Consider the following 12,346-nt stretch of genomic DNA (forward strand, 5'->3'; position numbering starts at 1 on the left):
CCACAAGAATAACAAGGTAGTAAGTACTTAAAATTCTAAAAATGGTCATTTTACTGTATACTATGTCAGACTGCATTATCACTGACCTTGGTGGGGGGGACAGATAGGAATAATCCATATTCCAAGGGCCTGGGCTAACGAAGAGTAAGAAAAAGGCTTGCCTATTGGTTTAGCGGATTGAGTACAAAATTCAAATTCAAATTCATTTATTTCAAGTAGGCCTACTTTATAAGCACTTTTGAAACGTCAAGTATGCATGTTTGTGTGACTCTACCACCGGTTCGGAAAGCAGATTCTACCGAGAAGAGCCGGCAAGAAACTCAGTAGTTGCTCTTTTCCAACATCAACATTTACAATCATTTTGCTATCTTGCGGAGATGAGAGCGAGGCTGGCTGCTTCCATTCTACCTTGTCATTGAGGAATTCATCAAATGTACAGCATAATTGATACCATAGTTTTCATATTACACATTACAAGGGCTACTAATAAAATACGATATGGTTAATTAATATATTTATTTGTGTTAAGAATAAGTAAATAATACATTATGTATTTTAGAATCAGATGCTGAACGGCGATCCCAACCAGCGGAAAAAAACATCATGGTATGGAAGTTCCTGAAAACGAAAAACTACTTTGATTATAATTATTACTCCAATGGGGGTTTACAATAAAAGAAAACATACTTACTAATATGTTTTGATAGCTAAGTATTTTTATTTATTACACGAAAATTGTGACAATCGCACTAAGTAACAGCAGATAAAAGACATATTAAAATAGGAAATCCCGCTATATCGCATTAAAGCAGTGCAGAGGTACAGCGGGGTGCACTGCATACATGCACGAAAGCACTGCATACCCTATATTTTGAAATAACAAGTATAAGAGGATGGTTTCTTTTTTTCATTTTGCGCCAACTTCCTTCTTTATCAAAGGATGATAATTTTGACACACGCACATACATTGTAGATATAAGGTAGAGTACATAACCGTTAATAACCTATTAGATTATCTATTATTATCTCAGTAAACTAGGAATCGATAGTTGCATGCTGTATAGCCAGATTATAATGTAATAAAAAATCAACATTTTTTCCATGAAATTAATAATGGGTGTGTGTTGCCAAGATAACAATGAATTGGAAAAATACGGACCGGCCCCAAGTTAGTATTGTGTACTTGAGCGTGTTAATTCGCCATTAAAGTATTCATATTTCCTGAGCAAATAATAGTCTTAGTGTTTTTGTAAATGTGAAATTCATTGTTGAGACGAATTTTTTCAGAACTTGGCAATCCGACTCCCCCTTACCAAGAAAATTCCTACAAATAACGGTGAATTATAATTAATATAATTTTACGAAACGAATTTAGGAATGTTGTTAACAGATGCTAGTGAAACAATAATTTTATTATATTTTAAGTATCCATATTTCCTGGGTAAATAAGCCTCTACGTTTTTGTTGTAATTGTGAAATTCATTGTTGAGACGAATTTCTTCGTTTATTACGTTATATAAAAACAATTTTAAACAATAGGATGAACGATCGTAAGTTGCCATTAAAGAATGGACTCCATACTTTAAGAGGGCACACTTTTTCGTAGTTAAAACAGGGCCTCTATATCCTTAGCCATTGCAAAGTTTTCATCCTAAATTTGATATTGTGGTTCAGGTTAACTAGAAACAAATATAACTGGTGCCTATCTCACAAAACTTTTGAAAGGTTTCACATCATTAGATAAGAAATAACAATACCTGATTAATAGGCATCATCATCCTTGAGTTCATCCCAAGTGCTGCTGCCGTTGCCCCAGTCATATTTATCATCTGTAAAAGATGCCTTTTCTACTCCTGGCTCTTCTTCTGTCTCCTTTTCAGTTTCTCCCACTATAAGAAAGGGCAGAGCCATGGTTACGATAGACACAACATCAAACACATTAAAATTTAAAATATCTTAAAACACATTTGTAGATAGATAATACAAAAATAAAATTAATCAAATGAGTCTGTGAGAAATCAAACTTATCATGTTCAAATAATATAATTCCAGGTGTCCAGATTTGTTGACATTTATGTTGCTCTGATTCTATAAATGTATGTAATTATATATCCCAATGATCTTTCTTCAACAGGCTCTCCTAATATTATAAAATAGACAGCACATTTATGATAATAAGTGGTGTGCACTTCATACATGCACGGAAGCTATGCATACCCTAAAATGATTCTATAACTCATCTGGGAGGAGGATTATTTCCATTTTTTTTTCATCTACCCGCTTTATTCCTGCCCTAGTCAAAATAATCAGTGGCATGCACAGGGTGTGCACGCAACTAATGATATTGCATATTAATTAAATTAAATGGTTCCTGTGGGAAATATTTGCTTTTGATTTTTACAGTGCAAGAAATCGACATGATTTTTTGCATAGGTAGTTAAGGGTAAACGGCATATATATGTACCTATATGAGGAAGCTAGATAACTCGCAGCCAAGAAAGTTCTGCTCTTCCCAGTGGCAATTAGAAAGAAACAGTAGATAGTCGCGATCACAATAAATCGGCCACGGTCGAAGTAAAACTGCGAGCCACAGCCCAGAGAAGTTATATAAATAATTAATATTTTAAACTATTACCTTCTTCCATATCCTCGTCGTTCTTCTCTTGCGACTCTGAAAGGGATAATAATTGATATTAAGTTCGAGTCACATCACTACTTCTATTTTGACACCAAACCATCCTCGAGTACCCATTTCATGGAGCAATTCAAGAAGCCTATAACCAAAGCTAGTTGTTTAAAGACATAATGAATGTTGGAATTTTAATGAGAACTTGGAAATCCGACTCCACCTACCTAACCAAGAAATTTCCTACAAATAGGGATAAATTATAATTAATTTAATTTAACGAAAATAATTTATGTTTTTTTTTTTGAAACAATAATTTTTAGCTCTACTAACAGTTCCAGATATGTAACAGACACAGGCTTACTTACCACCAGCTACTTTATCTGTTTCACCCTTCATCATCTTGAGTATGTGCTGTTTCTCCTTATTAAGATGCCTCTTGCCGTTGAGGTGCATCGTCATCTGCTCGGAGCACGTCACCGAAGTCTACGAACAATACATATGACAGAACTATAGTCAATGCTGTACTGAAGGCAAATCATAATAAAGTCAGAGCTGACGTAATAAGAAATAGACTTTGGGTCAGCGCTCAAAAACGTCCGAACTAAAAGGGAACGAAAGGTCCGAACGAAGTATGAAAACGCAAAAACGGTATGAATTTTGCGCCAGTCTTTATTTGACTTACAACAAAATGGCATACTGCATGGTAAAAGCATGCAAAAATTACTTAACTTAAGTATGAAAAGATATTTTATTGTACCAGAAACAAGCTTTAAATATATATTTTTTTAAATACCGTGTCAACGGTATTAACAATACGCGTGACGTAATTTGTACGATCGAGTGAACAGATCGCTTTTCAAAATCTTCTAAATAATGTTAATGGAAAATCAAAAATCATATCGGTGGTGTTTAGCACCGCATTATACAAATTTTCCACGAAATGAAAGTAATGGTTGAACTGGGCAAGACGAAATAGCGAAAGAATGTCTGCAATTTCTCATATTTACTTTTGTGAGGATCATTTAGTTTTTAATACTTATGTTACCTTTCAATTCCTTTTATTGAGTATATAGTAGGGGAGCCCAAGCGGGGATTTCGGGATTTACTAAAGCGCGGCAGATTCATATACAGGGGGATACCTTATACCCGGTTAAGTACCTCCACAAAACATGAGGCCCATATATAAGGCCGCCCGCGAAGGATACAGGATTAGTAAAAAAAAATTGACCATCAGAAATTCTCGAGCGCGTCAGATTAAGGTAGGGCGAGTAAATTACATCCTAAAAAGTGTATATTCCACTAATCTGACAATTTGAGAGTGACGTAAAAAAAGGAGAGGGCAACAAAGTTGTAAAAAAAAGTCATCTCGACATTCTCGAGCGTAGCTAAATTTTTTTTATTTTGAAGGAAATAATTCAAGAATAATGAAAAATATATAACCTGACGATTTCCGCAAGCCGAAATAACAAAAATTTGACGATAAAGTTAAATGCGTGCAGCGTGATGCCTACTTTGCTCTACGGTAAAGAATATTTCGAAGATCGATTGAATGTTGCGATAATTGTTACACAAGTGGTGACATAACATCGAAATAATTGCGGTATTTCACCGTAATGGACACAACAAACACTAAAAATGTAAGTCATCTCATTTACATTGCACATAATGTATTCATAACTATACATGCAAGGATACTATACCTTGCATATATCGCAAAACAACTCTGGCTGTGTAATCTTGACTTCTTTCTCGACTTCAACATCATCGACTAAGGTCTTTAGGAATTTCTTCTCACGGCGGACGAGTTGGATCCTGTATGACAAAAACATTAAAAAGAAGTAATAAAGTATACCAAAAATAATACTAACAGTGAAATCAAAGTCAAAAAAGTATAGTTTGATTTTGGTTTCAGATTCATTCAGAATGTAGGAAGTTCATTCATTTTTCAAGATGTTTAATTGCCAAATTGATTCGCTCATTTTGTATTTTAGTAAGCCATATTCAGAAATTACGATACTTTTAAATATATATTCCTATTCGCGCGTTTAAATATATTAACAAATTACATTTTGGAATAAATATTATATATAAATATATATATTTTTTTAAAGAGTAACCTTGGTTTATGTTATGTTAAAACTTACACTCTATCCTCCATTCCACGTTGCAGCAACATTGGGTTTTTCGGATTCTTACGCCCCTCGACAATCCTAAGCACGGAAAACCAAATTAGTATGAGATATCTTGGATATCCTAACGAATTTAGATTAAGTAAAGAATGGTTCACAAGTTCAATGAAGGTTCTTGATGAGATAGTTACAGCTTTCGAACTGTACAACTTCACATATTGATATTAAATAGAACAACGATCTTAATTCAGAATTTGCTGAAGACCTACATTTTTGCACGCCTCATAAGCGAAGCGTTGAGGTGGGTAATACTGTCAGTTTACGAATACCGAGTGATTCTCCAACTTAAAATGTCACTTATTTTATTCTTTATTGCTTTTATAAGTGAATACAAATAGACAAATGTTGAGAAAAAACACTATTTTTAACACTTATGATATTTTTAAATCTCTTTTTATTAGTTAAACGAATTAAAAAAATTGTTTAAAAAAGTTCTGGGTTGGACGTCCGTGTGTCTGTATGTGCGGATCCCGTATCTTGCGGTCGCGATAACGAGCGAAATACTTCACTTATCGAGTTGTTTTTTTTTTATAGGCTTCAGTATTTTGAGGAATAGAAGCCTATTACTTTTCACGGTGTAATTAGATGTAGTTTAATTATTATTTATCTCAATTTTATTGTAATGAATGAGATTATGAGGCGTGCACTTTTGTATTTTCCAACTATTTTAGGAGAAGTTGTTTGTTGCAATGCCGTGATCCGGTCTTAAGGGTGTGGTTGCCAGTGTAATTATAGGCGCATGAGGCTTAACACCTACGCCTCTGATTTACGCGGCAAGTTGCAGGACGTGTTTCTCGCATGCCCTGCGAAGTGTTGATTCGTTTATAGTCGATGATTTTCCACTTCGCACCAGGTCATCTGCTTGGTCTGTCAATTATCACAATTTAAAAAAAAGGCTTTTTTAACCTCTTTTATCAGCACACAGCAATAACCAGTAGAGAAACAAGGTAATTATTGTTTTAATATAAAAAAGCATACGATCGGTGCGGTCTTCCAGAATAGTGAGAATCCGAATGACTCTTGGACGTTATGTGAACATCGCACAGCTCACAATACAGGTCGCGCGCTTTGAACGCCACCTGAAACATGAATTAGCACCATCAAATTCAAAGATTCTTTTTTCATGTAGGCATATCACAGGCACTTATGAAGCGTTCAAACATGTATGTTTATAGTAAGGGGATGGTGATAACTACGTTCGCCGATTTAAACCTAAAGCTACGAGGGTTCCAAACGCGCCCTGGTCTAAGAAGGATTTTTAGGATTTTTCTGTAAGCTTACGTTTTATAGTAAGCATCGTCATCATATAAATCCATTACCGGCCCACTATAGGGCACGGGTCTTCTCCTACAATGAAACTAAAAAAAACGAAAAATTTGTGGACTATTCATCGTTAACAACTGCTTATTAATTTGTACCCAATTTGTGTGAAGTCGTGACTTATTAATGTATCGAAAAATCTGATACCTTTATATGACATTATTCTAATTTCTATTACTGATATTAGTGTTTGTTGGTTAAGAAAGCATTAATTTCAAGTAATCATGATCCTTAAAAAAGCTGTAAATTATAGGCTAACTTAACTATAAATTTAAATATAACTTAATAAGCTACGATTTAAAAAAAATTTTTTTTGAGTGTATGTATCTGCAGAATTAAGGATATAACAGGGTGAAATATTTATTTAAAACTTGAGTGTATGTATAATATAGCGACCAGTTTTTTTTTTTAAATTAAAATATAGATAAAAGACCAATTCGTTGATAATATTATAGGTACGTTACCCGTCAAGGCCAAGCAAACCAAGTAGTAAAGCGGTCGAGTGACGCGACTTTGTTGGTCGGGGTATATTTTGTACAATAGTGAATGAAAGTTTGTATGGGGAATAAATAAATTAGATGTCTTAGATTAATGAGGCCGAAGTCGCGCTAGGTTAAAAGCACAACTGTTTCATTTACCACGGATGACATTTTAGGACGAAATTGTTTCGCCCTAAAAGATTCCATTGTTATCTTACTAAGGAATTCGATAGATATGATAACTTCACGTCTTTAAAAACGTGAAGACAGACAATTTGCTGTAATGTAAGTTTCAATTTTGACGACGGTGTTCACATAAGTCTCGCTTGATACAATCTGTCCGCGAGCCCAGCGTTCCCACTAACAGCGTCTCAAGCGAAATGGTACTGTAGAAGCAGCATTACCAGTGTTATGTGAATCAGATGGTCGACAAAGTCCCTATGGAAACGTTACGTTGGCAAATTATCTAGTTACCTCTTTGACGCGCCGAAAACCGACATCCGATTGTTGGTTTACCCATTTCTTTTGAGATTTAATATGGTTTTTGGAAATGTAGTGAATTCGAGCTGTAACAAATTAAACGTAAATTGCGTTTAGTAGCGATGGCTGGCTCCATTCTTATTTCATTCAATTCACCTAAATTGCTGTTGGTCTAATTCACAAATGTTGCGGATGGTCTTATTTGCGATCTTCCAATTCTAGGTCGGTTCAATCTTGCTATGGTAATTGGAATCGTGCTGCCTTACGGAGTTATTACAAGCTCCCCCTACCCAGCTGGTTTTTGAATGAGGTTTACCAGAACTCACGTTTCTGGCTTCGCGCTTGCATTTGGATTCGCAAATGACTTACTTAAACACTTTGTAGTAGGGCTATCTGCTTATTGGAATTGGACCAACCAAATTTGTTATTTTTATATTCAAATTAGTAATAATGTATTAGTCAAATTAAAAAAAAAAGGCTTCAAATGATAAACTTAATGAAAACTCACACGTAGCAAACGAATCGAAACCCTGAGCACAGAGGCCACAATATTCTGGCTCCATCAATTGTAGCAAATCATGCGGCAAATACTTCAGATTATCTCTTGCAACACCACATCCTGTAATATTTTTTATTTTATTTCCCGTTTATTACCGTTCAGTTTAGCGATAGTTTGGACTAGGAAGGAAAGCTCTTTCGTTTCATTGAAGGGCCAGAAAGAAAAATGAACCCTGCCTTACTGACTGTGAAGGTGAACTGAGCAAACCCCCAAATCAATTTGTTCTGACTACACAAATCAATTAATATTTTAAGAGCCAAACTCCATTACTGAACTGTTTCTTAGAAGGCACTTTGTAAAATAATGAGCTAAGCTTACACGAAAATATAGTTTTTTTTTTATTATAAAGATTATAAATAAATAAATAGTTTTGTGTAAAACGGATGAATCGGATGATTTACCAACTCCAACAGTTTCAAGAAACTTCCAAACTTTGGATGAGTCGCCGTTTCAGACTGATGTATGAATGTGTCGTCGTTGTGCATCTCTACATAATGTATTGCAGCGGTTCCTGACCAAGTGATATTTTCTACGATTTTCATCTGAATTGTTAGTTTTAAATTTAGACTTCGCTATATTTTTCTTCTTCAAAAAAAAATTGATCGATTAAAAATAAATACTTACGTATTAGATATTTTATCATCCGGTCGTCTACAGGTTGCCTGCGCATTGGTGGTCCTTGAGGCCCAAATCCTCTTCCCCACATGAAATTCGGAGGTCCTTGAGGCCCAGGAGGGAACAAAGGAGGGGGTGGCCCAAAATTTTGTGGGGGTGGCCCAAAATTTTGTGGGGGTCGCCCAAAGTTGCGGCCAAACCCTCCACCAGGCGGACCATACCCACCACTATAATCACCATAGGCATTATTGTAACGATCATTTCTGTGGAATTTTTTTATTTTAATTTCTATATTTCATTTACTCTCTAGTTAAGTTAAGACAGTATTATGGATAATAAAATAGTTATAGTGTTCATCGCACGAGAGCCTTGTTGTCCATGTCCTTTGCATACGTCATTTTTAGCATCTTTTATCCTTTATAAGTGTTGATATAATGCTGGTAGTTTATTACAATAATTGAATTGCTGGTAGCATCATAGGAACATAGGAACTCCATCTGGTGGAGGAGAAGTTTCTAATACTTGCCACTATTCTAGTACTTCTCATACTGCACCTGCTATTTCTTATACAGGGCTCCACTTTTTTAAATCATCACATCATTATCAAGCCATTACGGGCCCACTATAGAGCACTGGTTTTTTTTCAGAATAAGATTAAAGACTGTACTCAACCATGCCGGCTAAGAGTGGATTGGTAGACTTCACACACCTTTGAGAAAATTATGGAGGGCTCACACACATGCAGGTTTCCTCAAGATCTATGATCTCATAGAGTACAATTAATGCAATTCTGGTATTTTCAGTCAACATATTTTGGTGATTTTTTTTAATTAACTAGCTATTATATAAATGAATTTGTGTAAATTAATATTTGCATGCATAGATTTTGACTAAACATGATGGCGTCATAATGATCCTGCATCACACTATATAGGTGTTAACAAAAATTTACCATATGTACAACTTAATCGGACCTCAGTCCCCTAGCACGATCGCCCGCTCGGAGGAAGATCTTCCTATTGGCAAGGTCTAGCGCATCACCACAGATAGCTCCGCACGCAACGCTCTCAACGCACGCAACGCTCTCAAACTCTCTCAACGCACACCACGCTATTAACGCTCGCAACGCACGCACACGATGGGTCAGACAGAAGCATACTACAGCAAGCACATTGACGACTGTCAATCCTGCAACACATCGGCGTAGGCCACTCAGCTTGTCACCTGTACACCTCAGCAACATTGCGTCAATGGTACGACTTCCAGTCTCGGAGGGGAATAATGTATCGGTCTCCACATTACTATACCAGATGGCGCACATTATTATACTTTACAAAATTTACCAACTTCCAACAATGAATATTGGACTTCTGTCCCCTCGGGCCATGGTTTTCCGAAAAGGCGCTGAATACCTAATAATATAATATTAAAAATTTATACTTACTGGAAGATTTTCTTCTTTCTTGGAGGTCTAGATGGCTTCGGCTTTTGTGGTGCTTTGTTTGCGACCACAGTAGGCTGAGACTTAGGCTGAGATTCAGGCTCAGGCTCAGGCTCATTCTCTAACCGAGGCTCGGGATCATCATCAATAACTACGACATTGTGATCTACTATTCCAGTATCCATGATAACTTTACACGAAAACTGCTGTAAAAAAAAAAAAAGTAATTCTAGTTATAGAAAAGTTTTATAATTTCTCAGTTTTCTCTAGCCTGGTGGGAGGCTTAGGCCATGGCTAGTTACCACCCTTTTGACAAAGATATGCTGCCAAGCGATTTACCTTTCTGTTACTATATAAGGTATAGGTACGGGTTTAATATAACTGCCATTTCCCCTAACCGGTTAGCCTGTTACGATGTTAGACTGCATCATGACTTGCTATCAGGTAAGTCTGCAGTCAAGGGCATATTTGTAACAAAATAAAAAAATATATTACCATGCCACCTGCTACCACACAAAACATGTTTTTTTTCTAATGTTATGTAGTAAAAGTGCCACAATCTATCCTATTTTTAGCTTCTTATTTAATGTGGGAATCTACTTTGTTGGCATGCTTATATGAGAAACTTTATTACCACTTTTACATTTATAAGGATAATTCATAGAATTATCCTCATAAATTTAAAAGTGGGTCTGTTTGTTTGTTACCTGAGTACCTCAACTGCTGCACCTATCTTAATAAAATCAGGCAGAGCGAGTTGCATTACATAGATGTGATGATAGATATGTTTTATCCCGAAAAATAATATTTGTTTCACAGTATATGTTACCTATGTTTGACTCATATGCTGAACCAATTTTAACATAATTAAGTACAGTAAAATTTTAGTTTCAAATCTATTTTATGTATTTCTAAAGATACACGAGTGGCAATTCCATTCTAAATCAAATAGTGCTATCATTTTCCACAGGATACAGAGTAAAAACTGAGAAGATGACTGTTAAAGCTGTCAAAGGAAAAAAAAGAGTTAAAGTTTATTTATTTATTTAGCAACCCACCCCGTGAAGACATTACAGTTGCCCAATTTGTCAAATTACATTAAATTAAAACATAAAAAAAAGCTATATAACATTAAGAATTTCAAAAAAAAAAAAACAAGAATAACAATAACCAAAAATTCAAATTCAAACTAATAACAATAAAAACAAAACACTCAAACATATAATTAATATCTTAGATTACCTACTCTCTAATAACATTTTAATTTGCTTTTGGAGCTGAAGCGGCAAATAGAGAACTACTGTTGGACCTCTCCATTGAGTTTAGATTAGAGAGATGTGTTTGTACAACAGAAGCACCATTATGTATGCCAAATAAAAATAAATCCCTGCTCACTCTTGATTGTAAATAATCTGCGAGAAAATACCTGAGAGTTACCTACTATACAATATTATTGTAAAATATATATATACCTATGCAATATTGATTACATCAAGCCTTCTTGGGCTGTCAACTGTCTGGTTTAAGACAGTTTAATTTAAGGCATGCAAGCGTTTAAACCCACGGTCCACACCTATTGACAGGGTTGGCGGGGTATCCTTCTCTATTTAGGCAATGTAACTGGATTTGAAATATAAATAGTATTAATTGCAGCGCGGCTTTCCTGAATTAATCAATTTTAATAGGTAACGATGTGTACAATTACTCCGTAATGAAAAAAAATTACTCCGTAGACAGCTGTTATCACAACTTGTTGTTAACAATGCAGATAGAATCACCTAAACTAGTCGCTTAAATTCACAATATTAGACTTATCAGAAAACTAAGATGTCCGAGAGCGATGACCGATCCGTGTATACGTGTATAAATAAAATCCAAACTTTAGGTGTATCGTGGTTTTTAATCAAATATTAAGTTAAACTTACGAAGGGTAAAATACGTCGGTGTGTGCAGGTATTATTTTATTTAGATATATTACGGAATACTGATCCGAAATACTTATCAATACAATCAATCTAACAATGCCAATTGCCAAAGACTTAGAGGACGAATAGAATATTTAATTTCTGGTCTGTGCCAATTGCCAAAGACCAAGGGGACACAGACAAGAACAAACCCCGTACTGGGCTTGTAAAAAAAATATCTATATCCTATAAAATTGGCTATGAAGAAACTAATTCTTCTTCGTCGTCGTCGTAACCTCATGGCTGAAGGCTGTGACCATCTCTATTATAGCTCTTGCTACTTATGCTCGCCAGTTGGTACGATCTCGAGCCTTGCCTTCTGAATGAGCCTTGGATATTCGCGCGGGTGCACGTTTACAAATGCTGTCGATGCAACGGGTCAGTACTCTTCCTTTTCTTCTCTTACCCTTTCACGCGGCCCGATATAATAAGGCGTTCTAGACAATCGGGCCTATTCCTTGCCACGTGGCCAAACAGTGAGAGCTGTGTTTGAGCACATAAATGAGCGAGACGGTTCTGGATCTTCAGTTCCTCCAGGATAGGCTAGTTTCTGCGATGCGCAGTCCATGGACTAATGAAGAAACTAATAACTGTGAAGAAAATATAGTGACCTGTCATTTACGTGTGTAAACTTCGGCACTGCAGTTGCGTAATTATGATGAATACTTGT

At 35.7% G+C, this 12,346-nt stretch overlaps 1 protein-coding gene across 4 annotated transcripts; it reads right to left on the reverse strand.

Moving 5' to 3' along the window:
- Nucleotides 1-501: 501 nt before the first annotated feature.
- Nucleotides 502-11,765, reverse strand: LOC120623232. 4 transcript variants are annotated; one of them, XM_039889150.1, is made up of 12 exons: nt 11,638-11,765; nt 9,716-9,918; nt 8,281-8,498; nt 7,606-7,716; nt 7,092-7,183; nt 5,797-5,897; nt 4,774-4,839; nt 4,330-4,441; nt 2,995-3,112; nt 2,636-2,671; nt 1,758-1,889; nt 502-618 (listed from the first exon to the last, which is right to left on the reverse strand). In XM_039889150.1, the coding sequence occupies exons 2-11, from the start codon at nt 9,895-9,897 to the stop codon at nt 1,762-1,764; spliced, it is 1,164 nt and encodes a 387-aa protein (XP_039745084.1). In that variant the 5' UTR covers nt 9,898-9,918; nt 11,638-11,765; the 3' UTR covers nt 502-618; nt 1,758-1,761. The 4 variants fall into 4 exon arrangements, with proteins under 4 accessions (XP_039745084.1, XP_039745081.1, XP_039745082.1 ...); XM_039889147.1 differs by having other exon boundaries at nt 8,281-8,534; XM_039889148.1 differs by having other exon boundaries at nt 502-632; nt 8,281-8,534.
- Between the last annotated feature and the right edge of the window lie 581 nt (nt 11,766-12,346).

Source organism: Pararge aegeria, chromosome 4 (assembly GCF_905163445.1).
Source record: "Pararge aegeria chromosome 4, ilParAegt1.1, whole genome shotgun sequence".
Classification (NCBI taxonomy): Eukaryota; Metazoa; Arthropoda; class Insecta; order Lepidoptera; family Nymphalidae; genus Pararge; species Pararge aegeria.

Bases quoted from the DNA above. Each gene is read 5' to 3' on its own strand.
- LOC120623232 (XM_039889147.1), bottom strand. From the start codon at position 9,897: ATGGATACTGGAATAGTAGATCACAATGTCGTAGTTATTGATGATGAT. The intron at 5,898-7,091 runs GTAACTAGATAA...TTCATGTTTCAG, and splicing joins GTTTTCGGCGCGTCAAAGAG to GTGGCGTTCAAAGCGCGCGA. The intron at 1,890-2,635 runs GTAATAGTTTAA...CCTTTCTTATAG, and splicing joins CGACGAGGATATGGAAGAAG to TGGGAGAAACTGAAAAGGAG.